At 35.9% G+C, this 22,998-nt stretch overlaps 1 protein-coding gene and 1 long non-coding RNA gene across 2 annotated transcripts; one reads left to right on the top strand and one right to left on the bottom strand.

Annotated features, from left to right (window-relative positions):
• Positions 1-330: 330 nt before the first annotated feature.
• LOC139129837 (uncharacterized) lies at positions 331-8,284 on the top strand. The gene is made up of 3 exons (XR_011551695.1): positions 331-455; positions 5,685-5,786; positions 7,965-8,284. It is a non-coding gene; the product is annotated as an uncharacterized lncRNA (long non-coding RNA).
• LOC139129830 (tripartite motif-containing protein 2-like) lies at positions 395-22,547 on the bottom strand. Its single transcript, XM_070695512.1, has 8 exons — positions 22,280-22,547; positions 16,976-18,250; positions 16,623-16,712; positions 15,707-15,817; positions 14,753-14,845; positions 13,417-13,801; positions 12,140-12,802; positions 395-3,373 (listed from the first exon to the last, which is right to left on the bottom strand). The coding sequence occupies exons 6-8, from the start codon at positions 13,652-13,654 to the stop codon at positions 2,595-2,597; spliced, it is 1,680 nt and encodes a 559-aa protein (XP_070551613.1). The 5' UTR covers positions 13,655-13,801; positions 14,753-14,845; positions 15,707-15,817; positions 16,623-16,712; positions 16,976-18,250; positions 22,280-22,547; the 3' UTR covers positions 395-2,594.
• Positions 22,548-22,998: the final 451 nt, after the last annotated feature.

Genomic DNA, 22,998 nt, shown 5'->3' with positions numbered 1-22,998 from the left:
TACGTATACTTCTTCCTGAAGCCGAAAGCCAATTCTACCAGCCTGACGGCAGAAATTGCTATAGCGCCACCTAGCAATGGCCAATGTACCGGCGTAAGAGTTTTACAGTAATGTGAGAGGGTTAGTAGTACATCTCATTAAAAACAGAAACATTTCGAAAGTGGAAATAATAACAAAGGTCATGAAATCGATCATAAGTTTCTGAATCATTACAAGAATTCTTACAGTTTCATATTTGAGCGGTGAGGTTTTGTCTAGCACTACTTTATACAGTGGAAGCTATCTAGTGAGTATTAGAGTAAAGCGTTCACTCACACTCAAAACAACTGACAGATTGCCTGCTGAAGTCATATGTGGATTTACTCCTGGAATTTTATAAATCTGACGACGTTACAAGAAATCGGATGGAATTTTCCTGACCAGGATTAATAACACAAGATACGTACATTGTTCAGGTAAGATCTGATGAGTTTCTTTCGTGAAATCGAAACAAATATGAGAAGATTTCACAGCGATGCTTTGATGAATGTTTACAGTTTGCAGGGCTCGAACTTAACTTTTTTACCTACTTGCCCTGCGGGCAAGTTTCCAGAAATTTTACTTGCCCGATGAACAATCTTACTTGCCCGATTTTTTTTTGTCTGTTTACATTGTTTGGGCAGAGATCACGAAGACTAAGCAATCTCAAAATGTGGCCGACAGCATCATATCAATGCAAGTTCTGTTTTGTCTGTATTGATAATCGTGTTAATTTTTACGATCCATTAGTGTTGGTCTTCGTGATCTCTGCCCACTCGTCCACCAATATTCTAGTGCAGGATTGGGTCATATAGCTGAAGGGGTGGCCCATCAGCAAATCTCTTTTCCTGAAGTTTTGAAACTTCCGTTGCCGTTTCTTTCATATATGTCGCACTTCTGCTTCTTCTCTGAACTCGATGCTGCGATCGCGCCATTAGCTTTATCACCGTCGATTTCTGAGTGGCCAGCCGATTGAACCTGTACTGTATCCCTGACACAGATCCTGTTTCCGAATCTGTGACTTTATCTGGCATAGATTTCAAAAATATACATGAAAACAGGGTGCTTTGCTTCGCTATGACGTACAGTCTGCGTTGTCTCAGTCAGGTCACCACGTGCAAAGAGGCTGTTGATATTACTGACCAACACCCCCTGGGAGTCACTAGCGACAAACAAGTGCAAGTAATACGTTAATGAATTAGACTTCCCGAGGGAGGAAAGACAACAACTGGATATCACTTGCTGAATGTTGACGTCCGGCTTGTCGGTTGTGATACCCGTTTCAGTTACTTGAAACTCGATAATAGCGAACATTGTTCTACAAAGTTTCTTGAGTTTTTTTATGCCCAGAACATGTAAATTTGATCAAAGTCTATCACTTGCCCGACCGGGCAAGTGTAATTTATTTTTACCAGCCCGATGTCAGGTTTTAGTTGCCCCGGGCAAGCGGGCAACCGTTAAGTTCGAGCCCTGCAGTGAATACAACTGTCATTGCATTTGCAATGCTGTGAAGAATTAACAAATGTATATTCTGTAAAAAATATGAAAATTTCAACCGATCACTTTGATTTCCACTCTACCAACTTAAATACATCAAGACGTGAAATTCTAACCCTAACATGACCAGGAAAATCTGAACATTAACTCAGAAATCTAGAAATCATGATGAAATTTGATTGAATGTTGAATGGAAATCATGTCAACACAGGACATTCTGCAGAAATATCAACATATCTCTTTATAAAAAAACATGAATATTTCAACCGATGACTTTAATATTATGATTTTCAAATTCCTGACATCAAGACGTAAAATTCTGACCCCAACATGGCCAGGAAAATGTGAACATGTCTCAGAAAAATGAAATCATTTGTCTTCTTGAAGTCAAAACAATTGCATCAAATCAAACATGGTCACAATTTCTCTGCAGTTTTCAGAAATCAATCTGAAAAAATTACAAAATATCAACTGATGTCTTCAATTTTATGATTTTCGAATTCTTCACATCAAGACGTAAAATTCTAACCCCAACATGGCCAGGAAATTATGAACATTTCTCAGAAAAATGAAATTATTTGTATTCTCTGTGTCAAAACAATTGCATCAAAACAAACCTGATCACAATTTCTTCACATTTTACAAAAAGTTGACTCTGAAAATAATACAAAATTTCAACCAATGACTTTAATTTTAACATTATTGGATTCCTTACATCAAGATGAGAAATTCTAACCCCAACATGACTAGGAAATTGTGAATAGTTTCTGAGAAAAATGAAATTATTGACATTGTTCATGGCATCAAAACAAAACAAGAGGATTACAATTTCTTCACATTTTACAACAAAATTCACTCTGAAAAAAATACAAAATTTCATCCAAGGGTTTCAATTCCACTTGGAGTCATTTCCTGACATCATAACGAGAAATTCTAACCCAAACTTGGCTGACAAATATTGAGTTTTGATGAGAAAATCAGGAAAATTGTGTCAGTTATGGTGGTGATGTGTTTGCATGTTGTTCAGTTGTACAGTTGTATTCGCTGCAATATTTGCATTGACTGTCTTCTCAGATTTCTTACTTGTAAATGACCTTGACAGTGGAATCAATCCAATCTGAATAAACTATTCTACCGTCTGTAAACACTGCAATGTAGTCAGGGTTTCCATCTACAGTTACAGTTTCCTGGTATTCACCCTGTCTATCAAATTTCACTATCTTCCTATCATCTGCCACATAAATATTGTCTGCATTGTCAACTGTAACTCCCCATGGATTCACTAAGTGATCACTTCCAAATTGATTCAATATTTCAAGATTACTGTCCAAAACATAGATACAATTTTCACCCTGACATGACACTATGAGTTGATATTTGCTATTCATGGTCAGAGAGTAGGGCTCACTGAGTTGTTGACTTGAAATAATGTCCCCATCTCCATTACATTTGATTACACAGTCTGCAAGGTAGTCTGCTATGAAAACATTTCTGTCTTTATCAACAAATACACCAGTGGGGTCTTTCAGTTTACCCATTGCTATTATTTGTTTCACTTCACTCTTTGCATCACTCACTACAATGCATTGGTTGCCGTGATCCACTGTGTAATAGTCACCATTGTCTGCCATTATTGTGTCTTTTGGTTTGAAATTGTGAGGTAAGCCATGAACTGTGACAGATGTTAGAATCTGTGCAGTGTCTGCTGTTACTGTCTTCACACTGCCATGTCCACTGTCACAGACAAGTACATGTCCATTCTGGTTTATTGTCAATCCACATGGGTTAAAGACTTCTCCTGATGATTTCTTGCCATCTCTCGACAATAAAACCCTGACAGTGTTGGACAGTGGTGTACCTATAGGTGTAAGGTAACAATTTGCAAATGTAGGTCAAAGGTCATCAGCTGATAAAACAATAGTACTGCCATTGAAACATGGTTTTTTGACATGAAGGTGACAATTTCTTGAAAAAAAACATATCAACTGAAATATTAAAACGGTAAAAATTGTACTCATTTGCATAATTAATTATATTTCACCCACAAACAAATTTTTCATGCTGGTAGTTGTATTTTTTTAGCTGTTTGTAACTATTTGTTCAATTGAGTAATGACAATTATAGTTTTTGACATTCTTATCTTAATTATCTTAGATTTGGGTAATAATAATTGCTCCGATCAAGTAATTTGCATAATTAATGAATTTAGGTAATTAGGCCGTATCTCAATAGTGGATTGGTGTAATATGCTACAAGTTTGTGGAATTATCACTGATGCCATAGCAGTGTAATTACTTTTTGTCCAGTGGATTTTATCTCTGTGGTAATTAGCAATTTGCATAATTAATGAATTTATGTAATTAGGCTGTATCTCTGTAATGGATTGGTGTAATATGCTACAAGTTTGTGGAATTTTCACTGATGCCATGGCAGTGTCATTGTGTTTTGTCCAGTGGATTTTATCTCTGTGGTAATTAGTAATTTACATAATTAATGAATGTAGGTAATTAGGCTGTATCTCTGTAATGGATTGTAGTAATGTGCTACAATTTTGTGGAATTGTTTCTGAAGTCTTGGCAGTGTCACTGCATTTGGTCCAGGGAATATAATCTCTGTGGTAATTAGTAATTTGCATAATTAATGGACTTTGGTAATTAGGCTATATCTCAATAAAGGATTGGTGTTTTGTGCTACAATTTTGTGGAAATGTTATTGAAGTCTTGGCATTTGTGGAAATGTTATTGAAGTCTTGGCAGAGTCATTGTCTTTTTTTAGTGAATTTTACCTCTGTGGTAATTAGCAATTTGCATAATTAATGACTTTAAATAATTAGGCAGTATCTCTGTAATGGATTGATGTTATATGCCACAAGTCTGTGGAATTGTCACTGATGCCATGGCTGTGCCATTGTGTTTTGTCCAGTGAATTTTATCTCTGTGGTAATTAGTAATTTGCATAATTAATGAATCTAGGTAATTAGGCTGTATCTCTGTAATGGATTGGTGTAATATGCTACAATTTTGTGGAATTGTTACTGATGCTGTAGCAGTGCCATTGTGTTTTGTCCAGTGAATTTTATCTCTATGGTAATCAGTAATTTGCATAATTAGTTTAATGAACTTAGGTAATTAGGCTGTATCTCTGTAATGGATTGATGTTATATGCTACAATTTTGTGGAATTGTCACTGATGCCATGGCTGTGTCATTGTCTTCTGTCCCATGAATTTTATCTATGTGGTAATTAGTTATTTGCTAATTAATAAATACAGGTAATTAAACCCGTATTTCTGTAACAGATTGTCAAAATCATGTGCTATAATTTTGTGGAATTGTTTCTGAAGTCATGGCAGTGTCATTACATTTGGTCCAGGGAATATATTCCTGTGGTAATTAGCAATTTGCATAATTAATTAGGTAATTAGGCTGTAGTTCAGTAATGGTTTGGTTAGTATGGTACAATGTTGTGGAATTGTTTCTGAAGTCATGACAGAGTCATTGCATTTGGTCCAGTGAATTTCATCACTCTGGTAAATAGTTCTTTGCATAATTAATGAATTGGTAATTAGACTGTATCTCAATAATGGTTTGCTGTTATATGGAACAATGTTCTTGAAATGTTTCAGAAACCGTGGCAATGTCAAGGTATTCTCTCAAGTTAATTTTTTCTTGTAAATATTAATAATTTGCATAATTAATGAATTTAGGTAATTAGGCATAATTGATGAATATACAGTAATTGGGCAATATTTTGATAATTGTTTGACGTAATATTCTGCAAATTTGTGTAATTGTTGATGTTTGTTGAAGTATTGTTTTCATAAGGCTACATTCACAAATAATTGTGAGGGGATGGAGGAATTAAGGGTGATTTAAAATTTCTGGGGGTAGTAGAGAGGGGGATTTGGTAATGGGGTATACTTTTCCTTTTTTCAGATTCTAGAGTTTGGTAAGAAATGCAATTAAACATGAATAACATTGTTATGTCAGCCAATGGCTAATGGTGATAACAATTAATCACATTCTGAGTTTTTTGGGCTGTGAATGCATTGGAATTTCATGAGAAAACCAAAGTAGATCTTGTAATAGGGTACAAAAGCTGCAAATTATGATTATTTTGGAATATATCTATTCAATGAATCAGCTAAACTTTCTTTATATCTCCCAACAGCATGCAAAAACACAATATTGAACTTGTCAACCAATCCTGTATAACTGTATTTGTATGCACTCAACTGGCATTTCCCAGGGTATCTCCAAGGTACCATACAAAGTAAGTTTGCAGCCAGGAATTTGAAACCAGGGGACAATGTGTCCCACTACCATTTATTTTTGGGGACATTTCGCACATTTTGGGGACAACATGCATCAGTTGTCAATCAAATTTTTGAGTATTTTATTATAAATTAGACATGTTTGCAAGAGAGGCAGGTTTCTATAGGCTATGTTGCAATTCATTTGACCTGAAGTACATCAATCAACTGCACAATAAAGAAAGAACCATGAACCTTTGCATTGAAACACAGCAAAACAACAAATTTGCTGCTCATCATAGTGCATTTAATATTGTGTTTGATGTCACTCAAGCCCAAGTGATTGAGCAAAATGGGAGTGTGCAGCTTACATCACTGTGTCTACTCTACATATCAGAGTTAGAGAAAAAAATGGCTTCCCTAATGATGAGTACTGAAGTGAGAAGCTGAAAGACAGACTTTACAGCCATGATATTCATGAGTTGATAGTCTTTGCCAGGGTAAATCAAGAAACAAATGCTATTTCACCTATAATCTAGTATACAATGCCAACATCCCAGTCAGGGATGAAGTGGTCTATAAATATAAGCTAGTGTTATTTGATTATGGTGGACAGGCTGTGTGTCATATACTCTCTGAAATTTGCACATATACATTTTTTTTGCCTCATTTCTTATTTTTATGGGTGGACCACTTGATTTCCGGTGGTGGGGGGTGGGGGTGAGCTGGAGAAATGTGTATAGCAACAATTTTTTTTTGTACCATCCTCGCTTGAAAGCTTGGCCATATTTAACGCCAAAGGCAGCAGCTCCAGAGACTACTGAAGACATAGTCACAGTTTACTGTCTCAAGATACATGGAAACAATTGTTTTGTACAACCTTTAAGCAATTTATTTTCAATGTTCACTGGGGAGGCATATTTTTTCCAATAAATGGCCAGTAAAATTTTTCCCTGAAATCCTCCACCCCAACCATAGAAATCAAATGATCCATCCCTTAACCAAAAAACCTTCACCATTTATTTAAATGTATTTGATAGCTCTCATATTTTGTATGTTGATCAAAAGGAGCATACTAGTGTAATTGAGTTTGTCAATTTTTTGATCCTATATTTTTCAAAAATGCTTGCCTGATATGCTTTCAAGTTTGGAAGTGTTTGAAGTTTTCATTGTGATATTGTCAAAATACGATAAAAATGAAAGCGGTTTTCTCCTCTTTCTTTGAAAAAATAATGAGAACTGAAAAGCTTTTATGTGTACTGCAAATTTATATATTTACAACACCCAAAGATTATGACAATGAAGCACTACTGTAAAATTAAAGCCCCACTAGCTGTATCTTTCAGCATTGTTTTAATGATTTTTCTCTCATGCTTAAATAAGTGTGTCAAAATGTAGTAACTTAGTTGTGTGTATACACTTTTTATTAACTATCCGCTGGGACTCTATATGCAATTTTGAACAAGATAAAGATAACACTGTGATTAAATGTTTGCCCAAACATTCAATCACAGCCCCAAGTAGAAAAGCAAAAACCGTGGATCCTGTGTATATCTGCACTGAAATCTTCACATAAACTGCAAAGAGTAGACCAGTGTAATGCTTAGGGGTGATTGTTTCAACTGTGACATTGCATGTTCAGTTTCCTTTGTCATAATACCAATTTTTGAAAATGGCGGGAAATCAAAATAACTGTTAAAATTTGAATTTACTTGTGAAATGTTTCACAAAGGAATGGTTTCCTAATGCAGCAAAAGCCCATATCCCTTCAGAGGGTAGAATTCAGAGAAAACCAGGAGAGAATTTGGTGTTCAAAAAATATCAAGAGTTACAGCTAGTGGGGCTTTATTTGGCAATTGTCAGTGTAGAAGCTTGTCTGTCTTCTGTTCCTTGTGTTGGTATTTGAGTCTTTATCAATGACATACCATGAATAATTACAGAGATTGCAGCACTACTGTTATCAGTATGTATTGTATGCATGCCATTACAGTCATGTTAATATCATCTCTAATTCAGAGAAGGAAATAGTGAAGGTATTTATGTCACGGACATGCTACTGTTAGAAATATCGACACTAGTTGTACTGCTGAGAGATTAAAATTCTACTTTCATAAAACTATGTACTGTACAACTATATATCTACTATGTAATACATCATGAACAATTTAATTAAAATGCATTTTATTAATATCTTTCAGAGTGATAAGGACTGATTGGAGAACAGTGAAGATGACTCCAGTGAGATAATCTTTCACAGTCATACTAGTATTAGTAATGATGAATATGCAGTTGAAATTCTACTTGAACTGTGAGGGCAGTATTGATGATGCTGACTACAGAAGGAATGACAGCTGTCAAAGTTTCAAACTGATGGTGATGGAGATTCTGATTAACTTTTAATGATGAATCTAGGGTTCAAATTCTACTTGAACTGTGAGGGCAGTATTGATGATGCTGACCACAGAATGAATGACAGCTGTCAAAGTTTCAAACTGATGGTGATGGAGATTCTGATTAACTTTTATCCTTTTAATGATGAATCTTGGGTTCAAATTCTACTTGAACTGTGAGGGCAGTATTGATGATGCTGTCCACAGAAGGAATGACAGCTGTCACAGTTTGAAACTGATGTTGATAGATATTCTGATTAACTTGTAATGATAAATATGTAGGGTTCAAATTCTACTTGAGCTGTGAGGGCAGTATTGATGATGCTGTCCACAGAAGGAATGACAGCTGTCACAGATCGGAAAACCTCATGGTGATGGATATTCTGATTAACTTGTAATAATGAATCTGCAGTTGAAATTCTTATGGACTTTGAGGGCAGTGTTGATAATAGTAACCAAGAAATTAATGACAGATGCCAGTATAGAAATGATGGTGACTGTGATGGATATTCTGATGTAAACATGTTATGATGAATCTGCAATTGAAGTTCTACTGGACTGTGAGGGCAGTATTGATGATGGTGACTACAGAATGGATGACAGCTGCCACAGTTTGAAACTGATTAGAAAGTGATGGTGGTGGGCACAGCTTTGAAGAATCATAGAAAGTGAAGAAAATGAATGCATGTATTAAACATTTAGGATGTAGAAATGATGGGCCTGGTACAGGACTCTGATCCTGTGTAATGACTGTGTAATTTCAAAGTTAACATATTTCAGTTGGACTGTCATTACAGTACATTTTTGTTTTCCTAGTTTCTTTATTTTCAAGCTGAGTTTTTTCTACTTTGTGCTCAAGTCTTACTAGGTCAAAGTTTATTTCTGTGTAAATCCTCTGCCTACATGAATAAATATCACTAGCCTGATATTATCAGAAAATACTAATTTTTTCAAAGCTTATCAGGGCTGATGACCACTCTCACACTTTACATTTACAATCAAAATCTTTCCAGCTGCAGACCTGAATTGGCCAAGGCATTGTATCAGCGATTTTACAACATTAACACAGCAGGGAAACGCAACCCTAACAATGTACTGGTATGAATCTAATAATAAACTGTCATGCTCACTTGTTAAGCTTGTGATTCCATTACAATGATGTAACTGTCAGGAAATTTTCTACCGAGTAATTGCCAACATTGAATAAATGACATTTTATGAATAATAAAGTATACTATGTATTCAAACAGCAGCTACATTGTAATTCATCAGGAATAAAGAAGAAACAGATGGCATTGACATTGCAAAGTTTGGTGATTTGTATAATAATGTTTCTCCCTCATGTGCATTATCAGTAGCCGTGGTGTGTTCTGTAACTGACGGCATACAGCTGATTACAAAAGTAACAAAACCACATCCAGCCATGCTGTGTTAATGTTGTAAAATCACTGATTGTGATGAAGATATACTGGAACACATATACTTATTAAATGTATAATCTTTTGTTACGGTTAGGGTCTGAGTTAAGAATCTTGAGGATGTAGTTTTGATAATTCATGAAATATTGGAGATCAATTTCAAAATTTCATGTAAAGTTGGAGTCGGAACAATTCTGATTAGTTGAAAATTTGTATATGTAAATTTTGATAAATTCTGTTATCTTTTTGAAAATGGTTTAAACATTTTTAGGTTGAAAAAGGTATCTTTGTAAATAGTTTTCCCATGTGATAAGCATTTTCTGAAGGAGCACTTCTCACATGTTTTGTCATGCTTTACATGTTGCTTTTATCTTACTATGGATTAGGTGATTTCGACTCATGAAAATTATAAGAATCTTTGAAGAACAGCTGTCTCACAGATTATCTGTTGATGAAATTAATTTTACTAAACCTAATAAATTTTGAATATTCATTTTGCCTTGCTAAATTAAGTGATGCTACATACTGGTAGTGATCTTGTTAGATTTATTTCTGAATTTATGTTTGTTCAGTGTTTTCATGTGTAAAGTCATGACTTTGTTACCATTGTTGTTATTTTTTTCTCTTTTGTGTATTCAGTTAGAATCTCAAACATAACTCTTGCTTTGAGTGTATATGGATTTTGTGTACATAGTGGGTTCTGTGTATGCATAATTGCTGCTGTTTTGTTCATCTGCAGCTGCTTCAACATCAGAGCATTTACAAATGCCTTTCAATGTTGGTGATACGGTGGTAATATAGCACTGAACGTTTGATATTTTCTACTAAATGGCTTTTTATGGTAAGAGGGATTTTCAGGTCTCAAGACACAGAAAGCTCAGAGCCTTGTAATAAAAATAATATTAAGTACCGAGTTACAAGTAACATTTATTAATAATTTCTGCCACAAAAGTTTGTTTTGGGGGTGCGGCTCTAATGAAACGGGATTTTATGAAATGACAGATGTCTTTACAATGCAAATTGGCAATTTATGTATGTATGTATCTATTTACGTATGTATGTGATATGTATGTGATATGTATGTATGTATGTATGTATGTATGTATGTATGTATGTGTTTTTGTATGTATGTATGTATGTATGTATGAATGTATGTATGTATGTATGTATGTGTGTATGTATGTGTGTGTGTATGTATGTATGTATGTATGTGTATGTATGTATACATGTATGTATGTATGTATGGATGTGTGTGTGTGTATACATGCAGCATGCATGTGTGTATGTATGTACATGTATGTTTTTATGCATGCGTGTATGTGTATATATATATATATATATATATATATATATATATATATATATATATATATATATATATATATATATATATATACACATAACTGTACGCTCTGTGCCCAAGTTCAGAGGTTGCCATAAAGCCATTATGGTGATAACCGGGAGGGCACATTGTATACATTTTGTGTATATATATATATATATATATATATATATATATATATATATATATATATATATATATATATATATATATATATATATATATATATATATGTGTGTGTGTGTGTGTGTGTGTGTGTGTATGTGTGTGTGTGTGTGTGTGTACGCATGTGTGTCTGCACGTATGTGTGCATATGTATGTATGTGTATGTATGCATGCATGCATGCATACATGCATGCATGCATGTGTGTGTATATATGTATGTGTATGTATGCATGTATATATGTATGTATGTATGCATGTATGAATATATGTGTGTGTATATATTTATGTGTATATATATATCTACGTATAGTATGCATGCATGCATGCTTGCGTGCATATCTATGTATGTGTATGTATGCATGTATGTATGTATGTCTGTGTGCATGAATGCATGTGTCTGTTTGTAAGTATGAAATCAAAGCTGATCAGAGCACTGAATGTAGTGCTCCCCAGATACAATTTTTTTCAACGAAATTGAACATTAAAGCCTCGGACAATGTGATACACTTGTAATGTTGCTCCTGTGCAAAGAAACGAGATCTCTACAAATGGTGTTTCGAAGTTACCTAATAATTATTTATAGGGTTTAGTTGCATTGAGCACATACACACACATGAAAATGATACAATGATTATCATTATTTATTGTGTTGTATAATACAAACTGATTTGCTTGGTAGGACAACCTGAGTACAATTAATTTTTGACTCAATTAACCAGTATTTTTGATAATCTAAAGCTACGTAGGATGGTTACAAAGAATTAACTGGCAATTTTTCTCCCACCTCTTCCATACACCTCCATATTAAGTTGTTTTTTAAGTTTTCCGTGTTGAAGGAATAGAGCGTGGTATTATGGTTAACCTTTCCAAACATATCTTCAATGCATGGATATCCCATAGTTGCCTACGTGTCTGTCCCCGGGGTGGGTAGTTGTTTTGTTGTATTGCTAATAAAGGTTTATTCTACCAAACTTTGGTGTTTTGGTCTTGCACTACCCTTGACAATCTACCCATCCCTGGGGACGGACACGTAGGCGACCCCCTATGGATATACCTACCTCTTTCGACCTGCCTCAACTGACGATAGACATCCTTCTGTTCATCAGGAATATCAGCGTCATCAACGATTGCCTGGATACGCTCCTGCAGACTCTCTTGCTTTGCAGTCAAACTTGCCTTGGCAGTCGCCTTCCCTGACTTTTCCCGTACCAACTTCCTGAATTGCTCTGTCACATCTTGTTTCTTTTTGGTAGGAAAGTCAAAGTCATGAACGACATTCTCCACATACTCCATAAGGAAATCGCCCTCTATCACCAGCTGATGACCAGGCTTGCCAGTCTTATCGGGACCTAAAGGCAGATACTTCAGGAATGCCATCATTAATTCTTGCTTTATTTCTAAGGGAATATCTACTTCATCAATTATGGCCCCTGTCTTTCGGACGAACTCTTGTCGATCAAATACCAGTTCAGAATGAGTGCTATTCAGCTCTTGTAATTCTTTCTTTATCTGGATCCATTCATTTATAAGTTCATCGAGTTCAGATGTTCTACCTTTCTCTCGTTCCTCTGACATTCCCCTCAGAATATCTCTGTCTCTAGCTTTCTCTCTAGTCTTTACCTGCTCCATAGTGACAGCGGCCCTTTTTCTCAGAACATCGGATTCGATTTTCTCATTCATCTCTTCGATGGCTTCAACAGACAGTTGGTATAGATTTTCACCTGAATACAGATATAAATGACAATGGTTCATGATAACAAATCTAATGACATAATCAAAACCATGATGTTTCATGGTGAAATTAATCCTGCAAAGTACAATGAGAGGATTGCCATGTGCTAATCATGTATTTCGACACAATCAAATTACCATCCTTTTTGAAATATCAAGGACGAGTTAACCACTAGGGCAAGGTTACGTCTATACGAAGGGTTATTAATGAGAATGTATGCCAGAATTTATAGTTAAAGTGGAATTGATCACCGTTTAGAACCATAAATCGGTAACAAAATCGTATTCAGTTTGGTCTATAGTATATTTAAAATGCAAAAACAATTGAGGTACAGCATCTGAGTCTTATAAAGAAGTATATTTCATAGTTTCCTGTCAATATATCAGTCCACAATACGATAGCTTATAAAACAAGAACTAGAACATTTTATTAATAACGCTAATCCCAACATTTAAATATCAGACAACATTAAAAAGCCCCATGCACAAAGGCGGCGAAAGATAGTTACCCATATCTCGATCAAAGCGTTCATCTATATCTCAAATGTTTTACTCGTCTATCTACCAAACCGTATTTTTATGCGTCTTTGCCACATAAACATACCTTCGGTGTCTGCTAATTCCTCCTGACACAGCAGATACTCTTCATAGTCTATCGATGTTCCTAATGACAGGTAGAGAGCTCCAATTTCATCCAGCAGGCTCTCAGACAGGAATGTACTCTTTACCATCCTGTGAAGACTTCCACTTGAATAGTCACCCATCAAAGACTCCAGGGCTTCCGATGACTGGCAATCCATGATATAGGAAATGCTGTTTTTACCTATATGATTTAAAGTCATGCCATTGCGGCGTTGATCCAGTTGTTTCCCTACCAGCTCCGCATTTAGTTTGTTCGCTCGTTGGAGTAGAACGCAGCAGTAACATCTCTCACTTTTATCCCTTCCTGTGAATAACGCCGTCTGGTCTCACTTTTAGTTCAATCTGGCCTGAAAAAGCAACAAGAGTGAACTCAAACTTAGCTTCGACACACTCATTTTACAATAGGCACTTATACACTGTCGGCTGACTCGCAGCGTGTTGCAAGGTTATATCTGATTGGTCGATTGTCACTATTCACAGCAACTTAGGGAGTTTATTTGTATTATTTAATTGTAACAGTAATATTCTGCAAACCTATTGGATAACAGCTTCGAAATCGCTGCGAGTCGGCCCACAACTGTTGCATGTTTCAAAATTAAACATATTGATTTAAAACAATGTTGCCAAGGCAGCCCTTGAGTTCCGAGGGCAGTGATGACAACACAATGTATATTGACCTGCCGTACAAATGAATTTAAGTTACTGATTTAATGTAGTTAAGAGAATTCCATACATTGTTTTAAATGAATAAAGTTTCTCCTTAACGTCTCACAATCGAACTTTACGTTTATTAAATATACTATATATAAATAAATCTTGACTTTTATTATTAATTACATCAGGCAAATTGAATTTATAGAATAATCACATATAACTGGGCAAAATGCTTGATATACAACAATATATACACATATAATGATTCTGTACATGTGTCAAATACGTTAAGTATACACGTACGTATACTAATAACAAGCAAAACTACACTTTACATTTAGTGTGCAAAGATCTGCATTACGTATACTCATGATGTGAACAGAAATACGCTACGCGTATCAACGTATTGGAATGTTCCATATACAAAGATGTACGCTTTGTATGCAATTAATATTGTGTTCCATATACGTCAATATACGTAAGTACCCACGGTTTGCTAAGCGCATATCAAGCATTTTGTCTATATGCACAAGTCGACATATTCATTAGGCTATTTCCACTGTATTTCTCTAGTCTCGAAAGGTCATGTTTTTAATGTTGTTTTGTAATATTAGAAATAACATTAACATCTTCGATTTGCTTACCTTGCAGGCGCCTCCTCTTGTATTTCTTTGACCAAAGCAGGCGAATAGGAAAAATTCTTGACCATCTTTTAGACTTCTTCACATCCTTTTCACCTGTTGAAAATATTTATATTTATGACAGAAACATAGACTGAACAAACTGAACAGTTCCAAAATATTATGCAGCACAGCGTTCGACCTTTCGAAGAAAAACGTTGGTGCTGTTTCTGAAACTTTGCAAACATCTATACAAATAGCAAATAGGTTCTTTGTCAAACACTTGGCCATTCTGTTGTCACCGATGTTAATACTGCACTCACAGTCCATTGGAATTTCATGTGCACAAAGGTTAATGAGAATATAATGTCAGAATCACTATTGCTTTCAAATTGTGTCAGCAATTATTCATTCTGTTGTTCCGATCATCGACACTACCCTGACAGTTCAAGAAGAATTTCAACTGCAGATATCCATCACACTGGCCAGCAGTTTCTAAACTGGCAGCTGTCATTCATTCAGTGGTTACTATCATCAATACTGCCCTCAGAGCTCATAAAGATTTCAACTGCAGATTCATTTTTATAAGTTATTCAGAATATCCATCAACATCAGTTTTCAATCTGTGACAACTGTTATTCATTCTGTGGTCAGCATCATCCACACTGCCCTCACAGTTCAAGTAGAATTTGAATTACTTAAAGTACAACGTAATGATATGTTTGTTAACTTTTTTGCATCCTGCAAACCTGCAACTGCAAACTGTATTCTGCAAACATAATACGACAGCGAACCTTTGTATATATATATATATATATATATATATATATATATAATATATATGTGTGTGTGTGTGTGTGTGTGTGTGTGTGTGTGTGTGTGTGTGTGTGTATATATATATATATATATATATATATATATATATATATATATATAATATATATATATGAGGACACACAGAAAGACAAACAATTTTACCTTTCTCTATCGGTTCAGTTGATTCTCCAATGTCTGATTTAACATTGCCAGTGTACTCTCGCTCGTATGATGTCAATCTTCCTTCAATGGCTGTCCTTGTTTCTCTTCCACCTGTTGGAAAACAGGGGGAAGGCTTTCTATTATTGCATACCTCGTATATCGAACATTGTACGCTATCAAGATTAGTTGGTGATTTATTGATGTTGTTCTAGGCCACATAGTCACCATTTTTACAAAAAGCAAAGTGGACTCTTTTCAATGTGGGATTCTCGGGTTTTAAAAACGATCAGATTACATGTGTTACAAAGGAAACACTGTTTTTTCACATTTATGCATAAGAAATTTCCACAAACAACATACAAGTGATTTCAATATATAAATGCTCCAACGATGAAAATCATTCTTCTCCTCACATTGAAACAAAGCAAACGATTTTCATTGCAAAAGCTTAAATGATGCAATACAGAGCTTGATTAAAGACCAAAAACATGTTTGAAGTATAAAGAGACAATGAAAAATACAATAAAATAGATAAGTAAATCAAGAAAAAGATACAAATTATTCTGTGTTAATTCAACAGCTTCTAAATTCCACTTTCAATTTTTGTCCACACGTAATTTGCTCAAATTGCGACGGAATAATGCCAATGTTTGATTGCTGCGTATTTAATGCTGTTTTGTTTGACTGTAAGCCTTGTTCTTGGAATACAGTAATTACAATGCTCAACTGAACATGTATAATACCCATGGCGAGGAAGTTCAAACAATAAATCGTTAATCGTGATTAGAAGACCGTTATTTTGAAGTCAAAAACTAAAAGACAACAACAATATTAACTTAGTTTGAAAATTTGGAGGATGTGAGTGTTCTTATCATGTCACCATGTTTGATGAAAGGCGTCTTCTTTTTTATCTTACCTTTACTTTCGTGACTGCCAGACGTACTAGAAATACTGTCTGTATCGCCTGCTGTTCCTGGTACGTGTTCTACTGTTGACGGCTTAAGATCTGTTTTGAAGATTGTATGAAAATTTACGTGATGGTGACTGTCGAACTATATTGTCTGTATCTATAATTTTCTTTTTAGTCATTATCTTTTTCTGCGTTTCCCCATGTCTTTGCTTGTCTTATTATATGATTTTTTACTTTCTCCTTTGCCTCAAATATTGCATCTAATTTTAAAATCTTGCCATATTTACACGTACACGTTCTTATAACACAATCTCACGTACATACTCATTCACTCAAAAGTCCTTGTCCTGTATGCATACCTTTTTGCTCAACAGCAGTTTTTGCTTCCCGAGCGGTTTCATTATTTTCAGAGGTTTCTTGCATATCGGTGATTAAGGTTGAAATGAAAGCTTTATTGACGCCTGGTATATCCCTAACAACCTTTTCTATGATGTGCTTTCTTATCTTTGTAGCACGTTCCAATGCTGTTGAATTTTTCCGTATAACGGATGTTATTCGTTTGGCCAACTCTGCCGGATCTTTGTCCATGTTCATGGCACATTCTCGTGCTTCGATGATACCAATGTGTTTGTTTACAATCTCATGACTGTGGGATCTTCGAGGGAAGATAACAGGTATCGCTGCGCACATAGCTGCTAGAGTGAGGTTTTCCATAACTCGTTGATGAAGGCGGAATTAGCACAAGATGGGACGAGAACAGATGGCGATTAAATTCCTCAGTCGTGTTAACGTAAGTAGGCGTGATCGTCAGAGCAGAATTTCTCGTCAGCTTTTTTACGATTTCCTTCTCCTTACTTGGTGGTATTCCTATAATTTTCCATGCCGGTGGCGTTTCATCCAGTTGGTCGAGATTTTCAGCGACTGTGTTTATGGCACTGATGATGACTTCAAGTTTCTCTGGATCTTCGAATTCGTATTCTTGGACGATGGATAGAATTTGGAATGCTTCGTGTTCAAGAATTGGTAGACTTTCTGATATCGAAGGAGATAAATATTCCTCGAACAACGTTGGAGAAAGCAGCTGTTGGTTAGAGTCACGATAAAGTCGCCTATACTTTGCGTAAACTCTTTCTCCCACTGAAAATGAACACTTAGCATTCTTAAATTCATCTGACATAATTTTCTTACGAAATTCCACTTCTTCCTTACTACAGCCGACGATCAAAGGCGTTATGTCATCTTCATCAAACAGATTGAACAGATAACAGGACGCCGTTGGAAACACTTTACACGTGATATGAAAGGCTGCTTCTGAGGTGAACGCACTGAAGCCAAACACGAACTTCACATTTGCTAGTTCTTCTAGCTTTGGATAGTGCACGTTGTGGTACAACAACCAATCACGATGAGGCTCTCGGAATTTTAATACGCCTGTTTTTGTCGGAAGCTGAAGCGTGACACCAAGTTCCTCAGCTTCACGTTCCTCTTCTTCTGTTGCTTTAAGAGCGGTACAATGAACAGAAATCCCCATATTCTGGAGAAGTCTGATTGCCTGATGAACACAGTCGGTGATTCCACCATGAATTAACGGCCCCCATCGATCACATACGATGACAGCCTTCTTTGCCATACTCCTGAGAACAACAAAAAGAAATTATGAAAATTGATTAGTATCGGTAAAAGGTGTTTCCTGTAAATTTCAAATATATTTTCATTCACCTTGGCGTGTTTCTTTATCAAACCACCTTTGCCTTCAGGATTAAAAGTAAGAGAGCAACTGAAACGTTAAACATTATTTATTAAAGAGCTATTTTCTGAATGAAGAAAATTCACCGTGACAGATTTTGAATGCGATTAGTCACCCTGACACAGTCTCCTTTTACCGGGCCTCGAACTTGGATACTTTATAGCAAGATAATACAAGGGGTCTTATCACAATTTAGCTCACGTTTTCACACACGTGTGCTAACGTCGTAGTTATGACAGTGCGTCTGTTGCATATATTAATCGGATAAATATCTAGTTGTCAAGTGAGACACTGATCAGTGTCAAGTTTATTGCGGGTTCATTTGTATATTTTATGATCTTGGTATTTAGTGATATTGCTCCTAAATTGCTGCATTAAATTTGATGAAAGGTGGTACAGATGTTGAACTGATAAATATATAATTGTCCAACGGAAGCATTGAGCAGTGTTAAGTTATTAAACAGCTCATTCGCATGTTAAATAAAAATTTGTAATTAGTCATATAACTCTGGAATGACTGAACCAAAATTTGATGAAATCTCTAGCAGATACTTATCCCATAGGTATCTGACTGTTCTGTGAAGTAGATAGTAGTGTAGAGTTAATTAAGGGTTCATTTGCATATTTAATGAACTTTGTAATTAGTGATGTAACTCTGAAATTATGTCACAAAATTTTGTGAAACCCGTTACAGATATTAATCTGATAAATATCTTGTTGTCACGTGAAGCACTGAGCAGAGTAAAGTGAATTACGCGTTTATTTGCATATTTATTGGTCTTTGTAATTAGTGTATTGCTTAGAAATTATAGCTTTAAATATGATGAAAGATGGTGCAGATGTTGAACAGATAAATATCTAATTGTCCAATGGAAGCATTGAGCAGTGTCAAGTCATTAAACAGCTCATTTGCATATTAAATGAAGTTTTATAATTTTAGCGATTTAACTCCGAAAGTTCTGTGCTAAGTTGATGAACCCTGCTACATATAATAATCTGACAAATATCTTATTGTTCTGTGAAGCGTACTTCAATGTAACGAGCCTGTTGTAAACCACGTGAGCATATTAAATTCACATCTGGTCCACTTTAGCACAAAGAACGATCCAAGAGGCATGCGCGGGTTATCATAGTTGTAACTGTGAAAACGTTGCACATAAAGGTCAAAAAGTTTCTGAGGTCGAAAGGGTATGAAATATTACAACGGATATAATGTATATTATTACATATGTTCCCCACTTTTGTCAATCGTAGTCGAAAGAAGCGGCTACTCGCAATACAGCTAGCTTGCATTATGATAGCTTCTATATGGTTAGCATTGATGTGCTGTGAATGACCTTTTCATCAGCTGTGACCTCACCGATTGGCTAAGGGAAACTTATTGCTATTCACATTGAAATATTTTGATGCTGAGCTCACTCTGTCAGTGTCACTGAAATTCCATCTTGACGCAGACAGCGAAAACAGACACAAACAAAGACGTTTCAGGACAGAAATCTTAAATAGTTTTAACACATGTGAACAACATTGGAGTAGCTAGATCAACTGAAATAAAAATTCGAAATATTGAAATATTACAGTAGGTGTTTGCACAACATATTCTGAGTATTTCAACATGTTCACAGAATAAAATTGATATGCACAGTGTGCGCGAAATCAGATTACGCCAGAGGAAAAAAACCTTGTTCATCGGATTTTTTGACAAAAGTTCAGGAGGGGCGGGCGAAGATTTTTATTTTTATTTTTATTTTTATTTTTAGGCCAAAGGTAACCGCGGTCCCTTGGACTTTTTTGCGGGGATGCAGACAATTCAAAATAATCTTTCCCCCTTTTAGGCTGACCAGAAATATATGACACAAGATATACTGATACTTGTAATTGAATTCGACACTATATTTCTCAACAACATAGGGAATTACAGTAGCTTGTTGCACAACATATTCTGAGTATTTCAACATGCTCTCAGAATAAAATTGATATGCACAGCAAATTACTGAAATCCAACAATTCAGTATTGTCCTTCAATATCCTCCTGCTAGAACCGAGCATCTGAGTTTTTCCATTTTTTTGCCCCCATGTATTGGCCTCTTTACCGCTGTCCCGACACACTTTACACAAAATTTATGATTTGAGTGAAGTTATATAGTATGAATTTGCCGAAATAAAAAAAAAACCGAACCGGGCAAAGTAGAAGCGGCGATTCCGATGAACAATTTAATTTTTCTTTCTTTCTTTCTTTCTTTCGAGTCCAAGTACGGCTGATAAGTGGTGCTTGAAACACGGTGGTGCACGGACATCTCGCGAAGAAAGACACTGTTAAGAGTTTTTCCTTTGGCCGCGCTGTTGAATGTGAAGCTGAAGATACCTCCAGTGATTTGAGTATTGGAGAATAGCTCGTGTAACTGGTTTTGAACTTGCTGGCTAAACCAAGTATTGCGAAGTACTGATCGCCGCCTTGTCTGAGGAGCCGATCTATCGGGTTGCTGGCCAAGGCCAAAGACATTCGTCTTTGCGGTAATTGCCGACACTGGTATTGCACTATCGCTTGGCGATGTGATCGGTCGCGGGTTGAATTTATTATCAATCCCACTCAATATGTTACTCATTTGCCGTTGTTGATCTTCGAAGGCGACTGATTTATGGTATTAAACTGGATACCGAATCTAGCTCATACTCTTCGCCACCATGTTTCCGTTCTCTGACGTAATAAATCTCGCAAGATGATACGCCCATTTCATGTCCCTTGAAGGGGCAAGCTCGACTGGTGGAAATACTCTCCAGTCTACGATTTGTCTTCGTTACTGTCAGACGCCAGTTATTGAAATCAGTAACTTCGCGACGCATTTTCATAACGATGTTTCAGTTGTTTGCAGCCCGACGAGGGCTTTGACTTCTTCGGTCGAGACCGCAGCAAAACTTGCAATTGCTGATCGTATTGCTTGCTTATCGTATATTTCGCCTGTACCGCTTCAATCGTAGTCAGTTTTTTGTTCCGTCCGTGCCGAGATATTAGTTTCACTTCGATAATAAAATTCTGATTCCAAATGTTCGAAATAAATACAGGTCTGCTAATCGTAATAATTATTTTCCTCCACAGATATACAATTCGCTTCAATATTTATTGTTGTTCAGGAGCAGGCGACAATATTTGGCATAGAAAGTAGTACCGATTAATAACTAAGTTGCATAAATTTGCGTAGAATAATTTCTTAACCATGGTTTTCTATGAAAACATTATTTAATGGCACGTGACCTGTTTTCAAATTACTAAACTATTTTGCTGAAAGTAAGCAATTAGTAAAATATTTAAAAGCAGTGATAATTAGCTCAACCAAAAGCTACAATACTTTGAAAAGTTTCACAGTTTATGAGAATGTGCAAAACAAAGAGGAACTATATTAACTCTGTCTGTGAAAACTTCGCTGTTTACAGATTGGTAATCTATGGTACATATGTAACATACGCGTTTTAGAGCTGACGTATTTTATTTATTGTAAAAGACGATCACAAGCAAAGTGAACGCAAAATGAACATGTAATGTACGACTTGGTATTTGATGTCATGATGTCTGTACACAACAGTTTCTTCATGACTGGACGCACTTAGTCACGTTCATATTAGAATGCAGTGATGGGAAGTTGAAAATCTGGGTCAGATAACACTTACTTTCTTTTCTCAACAAAACGTAGATGGCACTAGTGTAACCGAAGTTAGAGTCGTGAGAATGCAATGCCACGTTGTTATTTTTACGTAGTACAGCTCTTAAGTGTTTTGCGCAAAATGTAAAACCCATACTCGTGCGATGGGAATTTAATGCTGCAATATGAAATTTCTCAATGCACAAGGACAACGTTCATCACATTAAAACATATGGTATTGCCCTATCAGCTTACAAATAGGCGTCTGTAGAGCTTACCTTTTGGTTTTCGCTGCCGTAGCACTGCCACTTCGGCCGCCATTACCACTCGACTGTTCAGCAAGTACACCCCGTCTGCCGTCTGAAGTACTCGGTCTTACGTCAGAGCTTGCCATGCCGACTTAGGATGTTAACAAATCAATTTCAACGTCAATGTAGCCGAGATGCTCTAGAATGATGTATTTCTGATCAACGATTACCCTAAAATGTCTAAGAGAAACGCATATTAAGGCAACGCCTAACTGCTCAGAGCTGCAGATCACGTGACAAAGGTCTATGTAAATTGTGAACTTTCGGGTCTATTGCTTCAACTAAATGGTCATGCGTACCCGAAGTGTAAAATTATTTGTAGAGAAAGGAGATCTATTGAATGTTGAATCTGTAGAATGTAGGTCACTGGTAATAGGAGCTGCAAAACATATATGTCACTAAGTCCGCCTCTTGTCTCACTGTATGTAAGCTTATGTTGAGAAGACACTTTTACCATGCGTTTGACATAATCACTTCAGTTCACTGAAGTTTGAACAATTTCATGGGTTCCGTAGTCCTGGTAACCTAAAATCCTGACGGTCCAATTTCGCTTGTAACATATTCAAATCAGAAGGGTTGGACACAAAATGTTTTGGTTATCGGAATACACATTGATACAGTGAATCTGACATTAAATTTTAGACCGGAATACGACAATGAAGCAATTGCCAATGAATTATGACTTCTTT

The sequence above is a fragment of the Ptychodera flava genome, chromosome 3, assembly GCF_041260155.1.
Source record: "Ptychodera flava strain L36383 chromosome 3, AS_Pfla_20210202, whole genome shotgun sequence".
Classification (NCBI taxonomy): Eukaryota; Metazoa; Hemichordata; class Enteropneusta; family Ptychoderidae; genus Ptychodera; species Ptychodera flava.
This window is presented reverse-complemented; position numbering and strand designations above follow the sequence as displayed.

Coding starts and splice junctions, on each gene's coding strand:
- LOC139129830 (XM_070695512.1), bottom strand. CDS start 13,654: ATGACTTTAAATCATATAGGTAAAAACAGCATTTCCTATATCATGGAT. Junction 12,803..13,416: donor GGAATTAGCAGACACCGAAG/GTATGTTTATGT, acceptor ATCTGTATTCAG/GTGAAAATCTATACCAACTG. Junction 3,374..12,139: donor GTTGAGGCAGGTCGAAAGAG/GTAGGTATATCC, acceptor TTACACCTATAG/GTACACCACTGTCCAACACT.